Source organism: Rhipicephalus sanguineus, chromosome 2 (genome assembly GCF_013339695.2).
Source record: "Rhipicephalus sanguineus isolate Rsan-2018 chromosome 2, BIME_Rsan_1.4, whole genome shotgun sequence".
NCBI classification, from domain to species: Eukaryota; Metazoa; Arthropoda; class Arachnida; order Ixodida; family Ixodidae; genus Rhipicephalus; species Rhipicephalus sanguineus.
Genome location: NC_051177.1, coordinates 209,399,819 through 209,418,710, shown reverse-complemented (window position 1 = coordinate 209,418,710; position 18,892 = coordinate 209,399,819). Strand labels below are relative to the sequence as shown.

The following is an 18,892-nucleotide window of genomic DNA, read 5'->3' as shown; positions in this document are numbered from 1 at the left end:
TTAAGATTGCGTGCAAGATGCGAACACTCGAGCTTATTCTAGAGCTTGCGCTCTAGCGATAACGCTGTAGCAAACCAACAATAACGCTGGTTGTCGCGCGACATCTGGTCGCAAGCTCTAGAATAAGCTTGATGTTCGCGTCTTGCTCGCAATCTTAACAAAACGATCTACAATAATCGCGAAGCATCTCGAACAGTGAGGCGCGGTTTGCACTGAGCGTCGCTGACAGTCTTTGTTGGCGAAAACCGAATACAGCAAAAGTGATAATAAGAAACGCACGTGGCAGTATTATGTGCAGCAGTGATTTAGTAATCGGGAAATTAAGGCATACATGGACTAGTGCGACATTCTATTACTAGCTCGATATGACGTTGTAAGGCCTCAGTATATAAGCACTAGTACTCTAACTACACATAATGAAAAAAGAACACTGCAGAATCTGCAGAACACTGTGAATCAGAAGACTGTAAAAAATGCTACTTGTGCATCTCTGTTTAATTCATGGAAAAAAAAACTTGATGTTGTCCTTGACAACGCGGAGGGTCAAAAAGTTTCGTTTTCGCCGGCCTCTGCTTTGCTGGCGTAGTTGCGTTCAAGAGTGGTTTCATTATTGCATATAACTGCACAGGCTTCGCTGGCTCACGAAACTCGCTGTAACTGCAATTTAGAGAAAATGCCAGGACCATGTAATGCTTTCGGATGCTCGAATTGTGTATGCCACTTGACCAGCTGGAGCAACGAACTTGACTTTCGAATAGGCGCCACAGAGGGAGTCCCTGTGTTCTGAGTGTCGCACTTCTGCGACAGTGGAATGAACCACTAAAAATTCTACTCATGTGCTCACTGCATTTTCATGCAGAGAATTGCGGAACCAATCATAATGTACGCAAGTTGTGCAAAGTACCCTTCATGCCTTCCCATAGTGCTCTTCGGTCAGTCTTGTCGGTAATGCTGCATGCCCATGTAAGGGAAATGGAAGAATAAAGAAATGGTTTCAAGGTCTTAAAAAATGTAAAACTGTATTAAATGAAGGGCTACATAAAATTCTCCTGGCTGTTTTCGGGAACCATCCCTCTCTGCGCCTTGAAGCCAACCGAGTCGTCAGGTGCCTTTGCATGACTCCTCGGAGGGGATGAAAAATGGTCTGGCGTGGATCATATGAGTGAAGGCTGCATGCACAGATCTCCCACTATACAAGGGTTGATTGTGTTGCAATGCAGCAGGAATGCGTGCCTGCTTTCGAAGACGACGAAGGGGTGCGAGAGAAAAGAGTGGATAACCCCGCTTGCCGCGTGTGCAATGGAAAAACCAAGCAAGCGCGACCTGTCCGAGCTGCCGGGATTCCCCTCTCTCCGCTCGATATGCAGCCGACAACTGAACAACGCTTCGCCTCATGTCGAAGGCGAAGTGCGTGCAGGTGCTATGCAGCGAGAGGAATATACACGCGACAACCCGACAACTGCGTGGCCGAAACCGCATCACTGCAATGCCAAGAAACAAGGCGCAGTTTTGTAGCGGTGGGTGGGAACGAGAACTGACATCAACTTGACAACTGTTTGTTGAGACCTGGTTTAAACCATTCCATGAGCTCAATGGTATGTCAAGTTGCCCATGGGCAAGTTTGCGTCACTGCGTGTACGAGGGGGATTGGTCAGGTGAAGGAAAGAGCCGTGGGAATTGTTTTTTGAACTGGAGGGTCTGCGCGGCATGCAGCGCTGTAAAACTCAGAAAATGTGATTGCCGCGGCCTACTGTACGATTTGGCGAGCTTGTTTGGGGGGGTGTAAAAAAAAAGTCGGAGCCTGTTTACTGGCCCTTTAAGCAGTCTCAATCAAGTGCAAAAATTCTTGTAAGGCTTCAGACCTGTGCATTGCTACAGGTCGCATTGTGCTGCCACACTGAGCATTCATCTGTCCTTGTTTTGGGATGTCACTTGTGCAACCGATCTGATTGATTTCTTATGTTGGAGAAAACACGTGGTTGGATTTGTGGTGGCACCTGGTGGCACAGAGATCACCTGCACAAACACAGAACATGGCCTGTGCAGTTGGCTGCTCAATGGAGCACTATGGTGGTAACGGGAGCATCGGCCCCTCGACGAAGAAGTTGAGAAAGAGCATGCCTTGAGAAAAGGGTAATCTGTAATCGCCCATAGTTGCCTTGATACAATATGCTTTGCTTAAATTGTGAGGTGAATCATTTGTTTAGCCTAACCGCTTGCATAACTTAAAAGGACCCTTTAAAATCTCTAGTAGGTAAAAGTGTTTTGCTCTCAGTTTGAAACAACCTGACTGGTCCTTTTTGTGCTTTGCAGTCTGACTCTCAACCATCGGAGCAGTTAGTGTCCCGTACTTCCACCAAGCAGCAGCAGCAGGAAGAGCAAGACTTGGCCCGAGGTCAGTGAACATTTAGGAGCAGGAACCAGAGAGGGCCTTTGCCATTTCCTGCTTTTATTTGCATGTCTAGAAGCATGTGCACGCTTTAACCTTTTCTGTGCCACGGACACATTTGTGGTAAAAATGGCTGTGGGCAACCTCGACTTGTCGACGTTACTTTAGCCTTTCTCGCACTGCCATGGTTGAGCTGGTTTCAAAACGGTGTTTCGCTGCGCTCTGGTTGATGGTAGTATGCATTCTGTAGGGCAGCAGAAGCAGGAATGAGTTTATTTGAATGGAGGAATTAAAAATTGTTGACGAGAGAGGTTCACTGTAGAGGTATTTGGCCATTTTTGGTCAGAATTTGTGATATAAGAGGGGTTAACTATGGCACGCATAGGCGAGGTTGTGGGAGAAGATGACTACCTTTTAAAGACTGGTGAATGGAGCAGTCCTCCTGGCAAAGATGCACAGCTGTGTGATGAAAATTGTTTGGTGCAGTACAGGAACTACAGACCATAGATCTTTGCTGCCACGATTGTAGGATGTACATCTGTGGATAAGTACCACAGGCTTTAAGGCAAGGCATATAATTTTGTTTAGATACGTGCTTTCAGAAGGACACTTTTTGAGCTTGGCTTCTATCAAGTCGAAGTTTCGGTGGACACAATTTTCTTAAACTTGTTGCATCTTCTGCCTTTAACTTGTTGGATCATAGAGAATGCCATTACCATGATTCGAGAATGCCGTTATCAGCTTAACATGAGAGGAAAAAGAAAAACTGTTCCGAAAGCTCCAACAGAAATGTTCCAACACGGAAACAGGGATGCAGCCCAAGAAAACTGGTGGAGTCATGGCTTATTTGTCGTAATCAACTTGCATGCAGTTCTAAGTGTGGTCTCCCTGTGGGATTTTACAGCATATGCATACTCTCATTTGCCGCCATATGTGTACTGATGACACTACCTGCATAGGTGGGAAAAAGTATTTTTTGTTGCTTATTGCTGAGTAAAAGCAGTGAAGAAAAGAGTGAAGTATTGAGTCAAAATGAAGGCTGATGTAAATTGGGTTCACCGTGTAGATACTGCAGAGTCAAGCCATTGAGGAGGTATATATACTTTTCAAAATGTCTCTAGGGGGAGCAAGAGTCATTGTAACTCGGTTTAGTGCACTTGCATCATGCTCTTGCCAACTCTGAAATTACCACTACAGTCAGATACAACTTTAGAAGGCAGCGGCATTTCCTCCTCAAAGGCGGATGAACACGAGCCTGCACCAATGGGCGCGCACTCGGGACTGACGTCATGAACGGGACGGCCGGTTGCTTCCCCTTCGGAGAACATCGGCGCGTGCACGAGCGGGACTATTTCTTCAGTTGCAGAGGCGATCGGCTGCCGCGCTTCGGTCGTCTGGGCGGGGCCTCTCCTGTCTTCTTTAGTTGTATTCGACTATAGTTCACTATACCTATACCTGTTGTGCTTCCTAGTTCATATGCTTGAACCAAAAAGCATTATTATTTTTTTCGGTGCAGGCTCGGTTCAGGTTCAGGCACATTCTGAGAATATTGATTCGGGTTCAGGTTCAGTTGTGGCAAAAATTTTGGTTTGGGTAAGATTTTTGGTTTGGATTCAGTTCAGCACCCTGGTCGCATCACAATAAAAAACCAAGCATGTTGGTGCATATCCACTTGGAAGTTTATGCAGAGCTCATAGCATTACTGAGAGAGTGTGCATATTTAAAAATCGTGTGAGGGAGCTCTTAGAGGAATAAATTCTGTGGTACGTGCGTTGCATGGAAGATATATTCAGTATGCATGTGGTGTGGTCGTCCCCGTTCTGCCGGAGCATTGTAATGTAGTGTGTTGCTTCTGTGCAGCGATTGAGCTGTCGCTGAGGGACTCTCCCCCAAAGAACAGCGTCAGTGCTGGGGGAGGGCTGTACCCCCGTGCCCCGTCGCCCGCATCGGCTGCACTGGCTCCCGAGAGCAACTCGTCGGCAGTGGTGGAATGGGGCACCGCGGGAGCCACGCAAGGTCCGTGCTCTGTACGACTTTGAAGCTGCCGAGGACAACGAGATCACCTTCAAGGCGGGCGAGCTGCTGCTCGTGCTAGATGACAGGTAGATTGCCAGCAGCGGCAGACGTTTTGCACGGCCACTCGATGTCTACGGCCTGATTAATAACCGCTCGGGTTAGTTCTGCTCTTGTAAGAGAGGTTGTTTAGGTTCTCTGCATTGTCCGTAGAGCACCATTTTATCGATAAACTGATCGATCAGTATAGGATTTTGTTGGTTGTTAGACCTCCTGTCACCACAGCACGGCAGTCTTAAAGGGACACTAAAGGCAAATAACAATTTATGTCAGAGTGAAAGCTCACTGTATGACAACTTCTAAAATGGCAATATTATTACAGTATAGTCTCGTTACAACGGATCTGTTTACAACAGACATTCGGATATTACATACCAATTTGCGGTGTTATGCCGACCTTCGTATTTGTTCCATTGTTTGAGCTTCGTTTACAACGGATTCTGGTACAACAGACATTCGGATATAATTGACTAAAATGTCAGGTCAGCACGGTGGTCAGGACTCCTTTAGAGCGGACTTTTCCACCACGGTCATTAACTTCCGACTTCAAACATTGCTTAGCATACTTTCGGGACGGGAGCAGCGCGCCGCAGATATCGACGTACCGATTTAAGAACGAAGGCCGCCAATCTTAAGAACGAAGGCCGTCGATCTCCGGTCTGTCAAGGATCAGCTATTCTTAGCTGTAGCGACAAAAAATCGGCGCGCAGCGTGCTTGGTGTTGCGTTTTTGGACGCTGACACGAGAAATTGCGAGCCGCTGCAACCGCTTCTCCGAGCGGTCGCTGCGCAGCGAGCTTGGCCGGGGGGTCCGCTGCCGATGCGCAAAATGCCCATCTGCAGTTCTGAGGAGCCAGCGGGCGATGCAATTCGTTGCTTGCGACGAAGGACATTGCGGCTTCTTCGCTTTCCCATGTCCGCTAGCACGATGTTCTTGTCCGCAAAGTTCGGATTTGTCTTGTACATCGGACCGTGAACGGAGTTAGGCCTAGCCACGACATCGAGGAGAAAGCTCGCTTGCGATGTGCGTGGCCGCGGTGCCTGATGTTTCAAAATACGTCATGCTCGATTGCGAGTACAGAGAGTTGTCCCGCGGTGGTCTTCGTCATAAGCTCCGAAGTGCTGATAAGAAGAACCTCGAACAGCGAGTCCAACGAGTCAGCGCACTATTAGTCGCACGTCTGCGATGTTCGCGACAAGTGCGGCGCGCTATCGTAATCTGATGATTGAGCTTCCACTTGCAGCTGCCAAACTATAGCGTTCTAAATTATCGTCGACCCATGAACACAGAACGAGTGCGAACGCATCACTAAGTAGCGGTAGTGCAATTTTCGACAGCCACGACCTCGCGATGCACAAGCAGCAGACGACGACCTTGAAGCGACCATCACGGCAGAAGCAGCCAAAACATGTGCTTTTTGTACGCTTGTTACTGAATGGAGGAGCCAGCTGAAACTGAGAACTTGAACACGGAGAAATGCTCTTTACGACGAGCCCAAAATGGTGGCACCCGGTTGCACCGTTGCCAAGCTATAATTTTGAAAAACGCTTTTTTTTTTGTTATTTCCGCAATTTTTGCCAAGTCGGCAGACGCAAAGAAAAATTTTATAGTACTCCTACGTAGTTTTCATTGAAGATATTTTGGAATCAGATAGAAAATGAGATGCAGAAACTGAAAATGCGATTTTTAAAAAATCATATTCTTTTTGGTCCCCCGTTAACAATAACACCATGTTTGTGACTCGTAATTCTCTCCGGTTATAACAGACCCATTCAGTGTTTACATGAAAGTCTGTTGTAACAGTACTTGGATTTTACATACTCCCTTTACAAGTGACCAAAATCATCTTCACTATGAAGGTCTGTTGTAATGAGGTTATACTGTAACAGCAGTGCCCTACTTACCAAGAAATTAAGCTAAATGTATCACATGATGAGCGCCACGAGTGGGACATTTTCGAAGTGATCCCGATGACGTATGAGAGTCTGCCTACAATAAATCACTAGTAATCAAACTAGCAACAATAAAAAAAAGAACCTTCCGTGCATCAAAAGACGTAATAAAGTGCTGTTTGTTCATTTCTGTTTGATTCATGGAAAAAAGAACCTCTGTGGCGTTGCCATGGGGAACGGCACGCGTGGTTCAAAGGTTCCGTTTTCGCCGAACTGCGTTTCGCCCGGCGCCCTGCTTTGCTCATGCGGTTGCGTTTCAGTGGTAGTTTCGAGATCGCGTACCGCCGCCGTGTGTTTAGCGCGCTCGTGAAAGTCGCTCTGACAGAAAGTTCGACAAAATGCCGCGTGCATGTGATATTGCCGGCTGCCCGAATGGTGCACAACGCCAGTACTGCAGCAAGGAAAATGATGTCTTTTCATTGGGTGCCGTGGAATGAACCCTTACGCTCGAAGTCTCATTGTCAAGTTCTCCGTCCACATCCATTGCGGTGATTGCGCCAAGCTTCGATGGCTTCGATGGCCGTTGTCGCTGCTGTGGGTCCCGCTACTTTTGCTCTGTTTCTACTAGTGTCGGCGGCCGCGCAGTAAAGGCGGGCAACGTTGGGCACGGCAGCAGTGACGTATGAAAGTCTGATTTCAGATGGGTGATTTGAAGTGCGCTAACGCGATGCGGACCACTAAAACTTGATTTTATTTCAAAATAAGCACTTCCTTGGCATAAAAGTAGCACTACAAGGTTTCTGGACCGCTATTTCAACAATCAACGTCGACGTAATATTTGCCTTTAGTGTCCCTTTATAACATTTAAAGAACCCCGAAACATGGAAATGGGAACATTGCGATAATCCACACTTTTGTAACAACGAATAAAAGCCAAATAGTCTGCTGACCTCACAGAGCCCTTTTTAGAAAGTGTGCTTCATTTGTTAACTGTTTTGTACTGCAGCCATCACATGAGCAGCACTGGGCAACTGTGCCCTCCCGTGAGCCATGAGAGGGAGTGCGTAGTAAAGCTGCAGCTTCCTTTTTTGCCACCGTATCTTGAGTCATTTGGACTAGCTTTTGCATTTGAGGTGAATTGCTCATGCAGCTAATGCAGCCATCTGTCATTGCAATTGTGCTAACCACGGTGAGTTGAGCGATGTGTCAAGGCGGAAAACCGAATAATCGGAGGGAAGAAAACATGCAGCACTCACATTTCTCAATCCCGATTGTCTTTATATCTGTGAGATGCGGGAGCCAATGGCGGTCTACAAATTCGTTTCTGATCAGAGTAAAAGTGCAAGTGTGACACCTGTATTACCCTTGCATGCACAATACCATCCGAGGCACTCCCGACTGAAGCTACCGATTGGCTGTGCAGTTCCAGGGGCTTATTCGCATTCATTTTGTCATTATGCAAGTAACGAAGCTTGTAACTCTTTCAGTGATCGTGGTAGGTTTACAGTCGACGACCGATAATTCGGACTCCACGGGGAACGTAAATAAGTCCGAATTATCGAATGTCCGAAAAAACGAATGCGTCAGAAAAAAAGATACTTTTATTGACACTTCAGGGTCCCAGTGGCCGAAAAAAGTTGTCACTGCCTTGCTGCCCGCACTTCCGCTTACGTGCAACCAAGTCCGCCTGTATCTCCGCCAGTGTGGTGTGATCGCTGTACGTTGACGAGTTGGTTTCGTTCGTGAAGGCAACGCGTCTGTGCGGCGCACTTAGCGGTCGCACAAAGAGGCAGCATGAATGGCGGCGCGTTTGGGTTCTCGCCTATTAAATGCGTGCACTACGCATGCAACTGCACCAGGCCATATGCACTATCGAGCAGTTGACAGAAGATGCTTATCGTAAGGCTTGTCAGCAATTGAGCCGTACTGGCGCGTTTGCCACCTGCTGCCATCACGCCTCCGTGCATTTCCACTGCTTATCCGTAAAGACATCGCCGCACGGCGCCGTGATAGCGGCCCCTTTGAATTTCCGGTCCGCTTCACTCCATAACACTTCGGCATCACGACAAAGCTGACTTTTGGACTCTGCTACTGTCGCAAACAGATCGACTTGCGAAAGCGCTGGTTCGAACCTACGAGATGATAAACGCGGCAGAGGTGGGGGCTTCAATTATTGCCTTTTGGACCTGCAATTTGGGCAGAAAGTCCGAAAAATCGGATGCCTAAGAGTTTTAGCGTCCGAAATTTCCGACGTTCTTGACCACTGACGTCTATGGGGCTGGTGACGGTGCCGCGAAAGCGTCCGAATTTTCGAGCACGTCCGGAAAATCGGTCGGTCTGAAAAATCTGCAGTTGACTGTTATCTGCCGCGTTTCGTTGTCGTCGACGAGGCCTTCGGCGCTGGCTCTAAGGGCACCGCTGGCGCCAATTAACTCAGATCTGTTGAGACAGCAGAGCGTAAAATAAAGCAAGTCTCAAGATAAAAATGAACGCGCACGCTAAACGCTTTACCGCAGACGCATTCGACAGAATGGCGGCGATAGCAGCGTAGCGCGGGGATACAGGAACCGGAATGTGGGGTGTTCGCAATGTCGATACAGTTTCCCACAGTTGACCAGTGCCTCCAAGATCGGCATTTCCAATCGCAAATCTCTGAGACATAAAGTAGCGATCGAAATAAAGCCTCATAGATCACCAATTAGCTTTCGTTTTGATCTCTGAGGCCATACTTTGTATGGTACGGGTGCCGGAGGAGATAATGGCTGGCGATTCGGCGTGCGCGACAGTCTCAGACAGGGTCCGGATTATCGAATGTAGATCTCGCAGCTGTCCGAAATATCGGTCGTCTTTACACATTACTTCTATGGGATCATCGGCGGTGCCGCGCGACTGTCCGAATTACCGAGCATGTCCGAATTACCGGTGTCCGATTTATTGGTCGGCGACTGTATATATCCAGAAGCTTCGGTATGGGCACACTCTCCAAAGAAACATTATTGTTACTGACCACAAATAGATTGGTGCAGCTGCAGTTAATTGGTGCAATGGCTTCCACCCAGGCATCTAAGTTCACTGCCTAGTCACTCCATTGAGCCGAAAAATTGTCTTGCTTGGTTGCAATAAAATATCGTCTTGCACCAATAAAATGAAAAGCAGATCTATGGAACTTAATACGTCAGCAACAGTTTATAAATGCCAGCAGAGATTGTGCGTGCCAGCACTGATGACATGATACGGTGGACATTAACAACCAGGTCCAAATGACCGTAAGAATGTCATTGCGACTAGCACTCTTGGAAATAAACTAGAGAGCGCACAGTTTTTAAGAAGGGAAGGGCAAGCAAGCGGGATGACTTTTGTGACAGGACAAAAAGACTCCCCAAATGGCACAACTGTTTTGAGAGAAAGAACGCAGCTGCAAGTTGAATGTCTCAAGCAGTCAGTCAGGTGTATGCTTGTCTGGTTTAGTTTATACTGTAATGTGGTTGCTTGGCCCTGCTTCTGCTGCACAAGACCTTGACGCTCACGAAATCTTCATATTAAAGAAAAAAAAAAAAGAAAACTGAGAGCTCTCTTTGTCAACGAAAGTGTGGGTGCAACCGGAAATGTAATTGGTGGCTACTGTTCTTGTCTGCCATGGTTGTGACATCGCATACATAAATCATATCTGCAAAAATTGCTGAACAACACAGTAGGTTCACTATTCAGGCGGCTGTGGTACATCAGGTTTATGAAGTTTTGTGCAGTGCAAAAGTCACTCCGGATAGTTTTTCAGGGCTGAAGAATCTGGCCCTCATTGACGACTTGGCTTTTGCAGTGTCATGCCTAGACTTGTCTTGGTGATCGTTCCGTAGGCCCAAGTACATTCTAAATCACCTACTGTACTCCATTGATGCCCCATCCATTTCAGCGATCCTAACTGGTGGAAGGGTTCCAATCACCGAGGAGAGGGCCTTTTTCCCGCAAACTTTGTCACTGCAGACCTCGAAGAAGGTAGGCCTCTTTTCACTTTGGACCATTGGTGGCATGACAGCCCATTGGCGCTCTGTCTGCATTGTTAAAGGAACTGTAGCTATGAAATGGCCGCATTGAAAACAAAATGCATGGCCAGAACCTTATCCGCGATGCGCAGCGCCTATAGGGGCGCCACTGAAAGCCGCGTAGCGGCGGCCGTTGGAACCGCTCGCGGGTCGCGTAGCAGACGCCTCATTTGCACGCATGCGATTCGCTGGTTGTGCGCGTCCCAGATAATTGCTTTTGCGGCAACAGTGTGCGCAAAGGAGCCGCACTTTATAATAGTGGACATGTGTCCGATGTCACAGCTGTGTGGGACGACAATGTCCCCATACGCGACAAGTGTTTGTCACAGACAATGGACAATAAGCTTCTCCTACGAAGTGGAGCTCATCGTAAGTACACTGCTTTCTTTATAACGTCCCGATCACTAACGCCTGCATGCGTTGACGCGTGAACCAATGTTTTTTCTCGACACAGTAGCTTCGTTTACGTGCCATGTGCTGATATAGTAGATTTTGAGGAAGCGCTGTCGCACCGGCGTATAGATTTCACAGGGTCGGCCACGTGAAGGGTCAGCGTTGGTAAAACTTTGAAACCAGCACGATAAACTTGTGAAAAAATAAACGATAAGCTTGTCATCATCGGTGCAGAAGCGCACAGCGAACATTCTGCACCGATGATCGCATTCCAGTGCCATCAATAGGGAGAATGCAGCCGATTTCGTACAGCACACGTGTGATTCTACGGCGCTTTTTTAAAGGAGCCGTCACCTGCCCTACATTCTCTCGCATTGCGCTTCGCGCCATTCGTTTTTCAAGAGAGCCAAGGTATCGCGTCTTATCAGTAATAACAACCTCATGTGAATTGTAGTGTCTACAATGCAGGCGAGGCGACCAAGTGTAAACGTAGTAGCATTCGCTGAAAACGTAGCGACAAAAAAGAAGAAATAAGAACACGGTAATCGTTCTAACACTGGCCGTAAACAAAGCGCGATTGCTTAGCTTCTACGTCGTACTGCCGCAATCCACCGCCGCCATCGCTCATGAAATAGCACCGGAAACCTGTAGATGTGCGTTCCTGGCGATTTTTTGTGTGTGTTTGAGCAGCCGACAACGCAGCAGGTATTTTTCGACATCACTGAGGCCCGCCAGAATCGTTAAATCACGATGAAAAACACAGCCATCCGTGCACTCGCGTATAGATGCTCGTGGGAACACTGCTCGCCGTGCCCCCGCGAGCGCTTCCGAGGCGTGGCGGCAGATGGCGTCGTCGGCGCTTTGCGCATCGCCTATAGTGCTTTCAGTTTCTTTAGCAGTACGGGTTGGTTTCACACATCGCCCAACCTGAATGCAGACAAACGTGCTGCCTGCCATTTGTAAAACACATTTTTCACTTCATGAGAAGCTTGCAAATTTGTAGATGAGGCTGCTGTGACCGTGTGACTGAATGTTACTAAACACCATGCAACAGGGTATGTGTCAAGATATGTCAAAAATTGCTTGCTCTGTTGCAATGTCAGCAGCAGCTATGTAGAAAGCCAATAGTTATTGGTGGATATTGTGATTATGAGAAAATTCTCAGTAATGCTATTAGTTTTAAACCTTGATGCAAGGAAGTTTGTAAAATCTGCAGTTTACTTCTTTGTATAGAAGTGTTGTTAAGTTCAAATTCAATCTTTTAGGCAAAGTATAGTTATTTTGTGCAGGTGATGCAAGAATCTTAGAATAATGTGTCATCACACACAAAAAAGCTAATTTTAATAAAGAAATAATTTTGTAATTGGATTGTTGCACACTGAATGTTCCGCGTTGAAATGTCAGCACATTATTTCTTCATTTTCTGAAGTCCCTTATGTTTAGAGCACCAAGTCAGGATAGTTGGTTCACATTTATTGCAAATGCTTTTTAACGGTGCCAACAAACACTTACAAAGGAAGAGAGAGGAACACTGGTTGGGCCCCTTATGCTTGCTTGCGTTGCCTTGTGTGAGCATTCGCATGAACAGTGTCTGGTTGTGTACCTTTTGTTCCTACTTTTTCAGCTCTGGATGCAAGTAAGTAAGCCCTCAACAAGGCTTGTTGAGTTTCACAATGTATTGTGCATATTTGTTTTGGTGTCGACCCGTGGGAACCTTTTAAGGACCTGGATGTCATCTGCAGATGGCAGCTTGGTGGACCTTAATTGAGCGACTGCTCAATTAAGGTCCACCCTCACGTCTTGCATTGAATCTTAACAGAACAATCCAAAACAATCGCGAAGCTTCCCAAACATTGTGGCACAGCCCGCGCTGAGTGGTGCTAACGGTTCTTGTCATTGAAACCCAAGCACGTACATCAAAATAAAGAAATAAGGGCTCGTGGCATTGTGTGTTGCCTGGTGATACATTGCTAGCTGAAGTGTGATGAGAGAGTCACCAGATGTCATGAGTTGGGAAGGTGGTTTGAGTCTGAGGATGCACTGAAGTAGGAATGATAGGTAAAATGTCTGGGAAGAATCGATGACAGCTTGATGACATGAAGAAATACTGAGGTTGAATGATTAATGGGCCATGAAACGTTTAAATGGCGTAGTTTGTGAAATAGACTCAAACAGGGTATTTTGCAATGGGAGAAGCAAAGCAATTTTTATTAAAAAGTCTGTGAAGCAGTTAGGCTACAACTGGAATTTATCATTTTCACCATAATTTTAGCGAAAGGGAAAGATTAAGCTTTACTCAAGCAGGTCGGCTACTCCCTAAGACTGCGAACACGTTGGAGAGGAGACATACCTATTACTTTTAGACTCCACCACTTCTTTGTTGAGCTCTGCCTTTTGTAATGCTGCATCAGTGCGCTGCAAACACGCTCAGCGTTTGTCTGGTTGACTTCTGTGCCACCCATCCATTGGAATTTGCTCCCACAGTACAACAGCTAAGAAGTCAGTAGGGTTGCTTGCACGACTGATGCCCCAAAATGGGCGGTTGAAAGATTAGTGCAGTGGCACACTGCGATCTGTAGCAATTGCATGTTTAAAACCTTGTAATACTGTACACACTCTACCAGAGAGCTTAAATTGGTGCGTTATTGATCCCAGTGACTTGCAGCTACTGGCTGAATTTGCAAAGAATCGTTAGAAACATTTCATGGTTCTTTTAAAGGGGCACTGACAAAATATCAAAATCAAGATGTGCCCTTAATTCGATTGCTCGGTATGCATAGGTCCTCTTGGCCAAACTTGAATGGCACCCGTCAACTGGAAGTTATTTTATTTTGAGGGCAAGCTGTGTACGAAAGCTCAATGGGTCGTTCAGCACCCTGCGACATTGACATTACTGTGATGTGTTCAGTGTGGCCCATGCCATCCTGAGTGACGATGTGCTCTCTCACTCCCAGTGGCTCTCCCCATCCCTCATGCCTAAACTTCATTGTGCCGCTTTGAATGCTTTGTCATGTGCTCGTCACTCAGCATGTCAGGGAACCATTGTGCGCTGCAGTAGTGTGCTTCTAAGTGCGGAAAACGCATGACGAGTGCATCGTTTCATTACGCGTACATTACACGCTAGCACAACCACAAGCTATCAAAGTGTATAGAGAAATATAATCGCCAACAAGGAACACACGGATAACATTAGTAGATAATTTTAGTTCTTCCCTAGACTTCTTTGTAGGGATGGGCAAATAGTGAATTTGAGTTTCGAAGTGAATACGAAGCGAATAGGGATTTGGTCGAATAATTTCGAATCGAATAGTTCGAATAGTATTTACCACATATTATTAAAAAAAATGAGCATTTTTATCATGACGCTTGCACAATATTTTTAAGGATTGGAACTAGGTATGAGTGAATGTCACTTTTTTGGTCTGAAATCAAGTGGAAGCAGCCTTGAATAGTATCAAGATTTGAAAAGCAGTAGGGTGCAAGTTATAAGTGGTGCAATACGTTAAAATTTAAAGATTACTATACTTAGCATATATAAGCCCATATAACACGCTTTTAAACTTAAAAATGTGGCTTCGCGGCAGTGCAGATTTCCCCTGGATGGGTTGTTTCACGGCACAGCAATCGGATGCTGCAGTGAAACCACCTTTACAGGGGGTTATGTGCGGTCAAATGTATACATATATTCGTTCATTTCGAATACTTCAAAATTTCGAATAATCTAAATTCGTATCCAAGCGACTTCGAATACTGTAATATTCGTTCGAATATTCGAAACGCACGAATATTCGCTCATCCCTACTTCTTTGCTTTGGCATTATACCGGATTACCGTAGCCGTCAACACGAGAAGCTGGATAGGTGGGGCCATCTGGCGGCGCAAGGAACCTGTCGAGCACAGAATTTTTATTGTAGAAACCTAATGTATTCTACTTCTCTACTGGTGTACATTCGCTGCAGTGGCATAATTCCAAATGCGTTGCCTTGTTAGGACTTTTTTTCATCATGAATGTTAGGCAGAAACAAAGAAATGTAAGTATCTGTCACTGTGGTTGTCCAAAGCGTTGCAACATGTTGATGTCATTGTACGGTAACCCGATATTCCGTCAACCCCTTTTCATATTCTGGAATTCTGTACACGCAAAAATGATCTGAACCCATATAGCTAAGCATGGCCCAAGCGTGCATCCCCATGCACCTCCTCGTCGCTGTTTGGAATGACATCTATTTCTGAATCACTGCTTTGCAAAGTGTCGAGGCTGAAATGAATCGCGAAGTTGAGAATCCGGCGATTCCCAATTACCGAATGTTGCCTTCATCACTTGTTGACCCTGGTGATGGCTACGACGGTGATGCTGATGACAACTAGTAGACGAAATGTCAGCAGAACCTGACGTCACTTGTTTAACGCGATCAGCTGGGGCGCTGTCAGGAGGTGGCCGTGAGGCAGTGCTGCCAGCGCTATGAAGTGGCGGGCTTTCCACCCGTTTTAAATCGTGCTCGATACTGCTCTTATTAATCAACATAACAGATGGTTATTCGTCCCTCTGTTGCATTATGAGTTCTGAATCGCTACCAGGGGGCAGTAGCTACTCGAGGATTCAAAAATACTGGCATGGCGTAAATTTGATGTTAAGCTGCATAACTTGGCACTGTACGTGTCGGTGGCCACAACCAGCATCAGGGTTGCCAGGTTTGGCTACTTTGCACCAATTTGCCTACTTTTTGAGGCCAGTGGCAGCAGGAAAAAAATGTCTTGGCTACTTGGCTACTTTTTGGCTACTTTCTTCTTTCCCCGATTTCAGCCGAATTATCAATATCTGGTGACGTTGCAGCAGCTGGTGTTCGAGGGTGTGATAGCCAAATAAGGCAGCCAAAATGTGCTTCCAGCTGCCAAAATTGAATTTAACACTTGGGTTACACAGTTAATGAACTTTAATTAAATGAATGGCTCTGCTCCCTAAGCAGGGGTAAGAGTCAATGGTGGAGATGATAAAATAAATATATAAAGAACTACATGTTTATAACCTCAAGCAGGCCTCGCACACAAAAACGAATGAAAATACTTTTGGATATGTAGCTGTGACTCAGGGAAAACTCTTGCATGCTGCTTGATAGGGAGCAGCAGGAATAGGGGGCTTGCAAAATTTTGCAGGCCCCATATTCCTGAACCCGACCATAAACCGTATAATTGGAAGAGAACAGGACAATTAAAAGCGCTCCGCATCTAGGCGCTCTGCACTCATCGATATTACGGATATCCAACAAACTGGTTTTCTTTTCTTGGTGTTAGGTACAGACTGCGACTCTAGATTATTAACTGCACTCACTTCGTCATCGCGCAAGAAATTATTGCGATAGTCACTATAGCTTAACTTCAATCCCAGCAGCTGAGACTTCGAGCACACTCATGCCAGAGTAGTTTTATTGTCGTTATCTATTCCTTGTAATGGGACACTAAAGCGAAATGACGAATCAATTTATATTGATAAATTGTACTCTGGGAGGGACTCTAATGTCATTAATTTCACAATCTTAGGTTTATTAATGCAGAAGAAAATCGAGGTCAAATTGTATTTTTAAGCTTTGCACCGAAATTTCCGCACGTGACTTCACCGATTTCAAAGCGTACTTTTCGTATTTTGTTGACATTCGTTCAACAAAGCTTCCTTAAACTCCATATCTTATTTATTTATTTATTTTTATTTATTCAGATACCTACAGTGCCCAATGGGCATTATTGTAGGGGGGAGAACAAAAATAAAGGAATACATAAACTCCGTATGTTAGGTCCATGCCATCTTCGGAGGACAATGTACTTTATTTTTTTACTGATTAGGAGCTATGTAAGACCTAGTAGACGCTATCAAAATCTATGATGTCACGGTGCTTGGCGTGGGCATTTCAAGGTGGTGCCACCACCCACATTTTCTTTTTGCTCATTGTCACGCTAACCAAGTGACTTCTCGCGGCAAGCGTGGTCATTTTGGAATTGTAAAAGTACAATTAACTCATATAAGAAAAAACGTTTTTTGGTGTTCCTTTAAGAACAGTCATGCAAGACGCATGCAGGGAATGTCATTTTTTCAATAGCGCAAGAAACTTCGTCATCCTGTAGAAAATGATTGCTGAAGTCAGCAATTTATGCTTTAATTATTTGCATTGTCGCCGAAAGGCTTTTGTATGTTGTCCTTTAAATAAAAACGGCGAAGTTCTTACCAAGCATGTGTGGCTACTTTTGACTACTTTTGCTGTCATTGGCTCAAATTAGCTACTTATTGGCTAGTTTTTCTATTTTGCTGGCTATTTTTCATGTTTTCGACCTGGCAACCCTGACCAACAGTATTCTTGCACTGCTAGATGGGCTGTCCTCACCCCAGGAGCCAATGTGCACGATACCTGTAAATGCTGATGCATCCAGAGCCAAGTCACATAGACCCTAGTGTGTATAGAAGCAGCTCACTATGGCTTTGTTGCAGGCCGCCCACCTGAACCTGAAGTGCAGCCTGAACCAGAGGCCCCAGTCACGGAGCCGGAACCGTTGCGTGTCGACCCTGTGAGTAGGAAGCATCGGCTGGCTGGTTGTTCACTGCTCTTGTTTGGAGGACATTCTAGCTGGGTGTGACACTGATTATTGTATTGATAAAACAGTACTGAGTGCAAGACAAGAAGACAAGTGCTCGTTCCTTGTGTGTCTTCCTTGTAATTTTTTAACATGCACAGACGAGGCCCTCAAAAAGTCCTTTTAACCCTTTGAGGGTTTTTGCTGTTGACGTACGACGTGCCTGCATGTTTAAAATGCGTTCCTTTTTCGATTATTTCTCTTGCATGGCATGTGCTGCCACACTTTGGAAATACGTGGAATTTCTTTCATGTGCCAATGTCTCTCCGTTGTTTTTTTTTTCTTTCCAAAGCGATGCGCCAGCTTTCCCTTGCGCATCCGAGCGGGTGCTTGCTTGCGGTGCAGCTGGTATCGGTGTCGTCCTTTGGGTGGTTATCGCTTCTTGCGCCCGCAAAGCTAATGGCTGTCTGGTTTCTAATCTCTCAAAGGGTGACCGCTTGAAACCAGACAGCCATCAGCTTTGCGGGCACAAGAAGCGAAGACCGCCCGAATGACGAAACCGAAACCAGCCGGACCGTGTGCGCGCATTCTGATTCGCAACTGAAAGCTGCCGCGCCACTTTGGAAAGAAAAAAAAAAGGACGGAGAGACATCATGGCAGCACGTTCCAAGCAAGAGAAATTATTGAAGAAGGCGTGCATTTGAAACCAACTGCGCCAGGGGCGTGCTCGGTTGCGCAAGTGATAGCCGGTGCACCATTCTGCGAAGCATAAAAAAAGCAACAACGGAGAGACATCGGCGCATGAAAAAAATTCCACATATTCCCGAAGTGTGGCAGCACTGGCCAAGCAAGAGAAATGATCGAAAGAGGCACGCATTTTAAAAATAAACGCTATGCCGTACATGTACGACGAAAACCCTTTACAGTGGAACCTCGTTAATGCGTACCTGCCGGGAATGCCACATAACTACGCACTAAACGGTAGTACGCATTAACCACCAAGTAAAAATTTGCATCTCCTCGCGTACGCCATCGCCGCCAGCAAAGAAATAAATACAGTGCCACAGCAAATATTGCCTAAAGTACCCACTGCAAAGCTTTTTCTTTCTTTTTCCCAAACTGGAGAAAAGATTCTGGTACTCTCGCACGGACCGTCCGATAGTGCCGATAGCGCGCGGTGGCGACGCCAAGGAGCATTTCGTAACGATTACAGGGTCCGGTATACGCAGTGACCAACCAACATAGCGACAGAACGGACAGTGTCGGCTTTCCGCGGTATATGTGTGTGCGTCTGTACCGCGATCTGCTACTAAATGAAAACTGACACAGTTCCAGCGAAACGCGGTACGGCTGCGTGGAGCCGATCGTCTCCTGGCTAGTTGCGTGCAGCGCGTCACCTTCTCGGCTCACGGCGTTACTGCCGGGCCGCCGGGCCGCTTGCTGTACCGCACGCGCGCATTTGTCGTGGGAGTGTTCTTCGTACCCACTTCGCTCCAGACCGTGCACAGATGCGGCGATGAGCACAGATGAGCTTGTTCGGTTAA

At 46.3% G+C, this 18,892-nt stretch overlaps 1 protein-coding gene across 1 annotated transcript in view; it reads left to right on the top strand.

Moving 5' to 3' along the window:
• LOC119384032 (signal transducing adapter molecule 1-like) overlaps positions 1-18,892 on the top strand; it is a 41,752-nt gene that overhangs the window by 10,542 nt on the left and 12,318 nt on the right. The window contains 5 exon segments of the mRNA XM_037652323.2: positions 2,314-2,395; positions 4,250-4,376; positions 4,378-4,491; positions 10,265-10,347; positions 17,266-17,342. Of these exon segments, the coding sequence (XP_037508251.1) occupies positions 2,314-2,395; positions 4,250-4,376; positions 4,378-4,491; positions 10,265-10,347; positions 17,266-17,342 (483 nt within the window).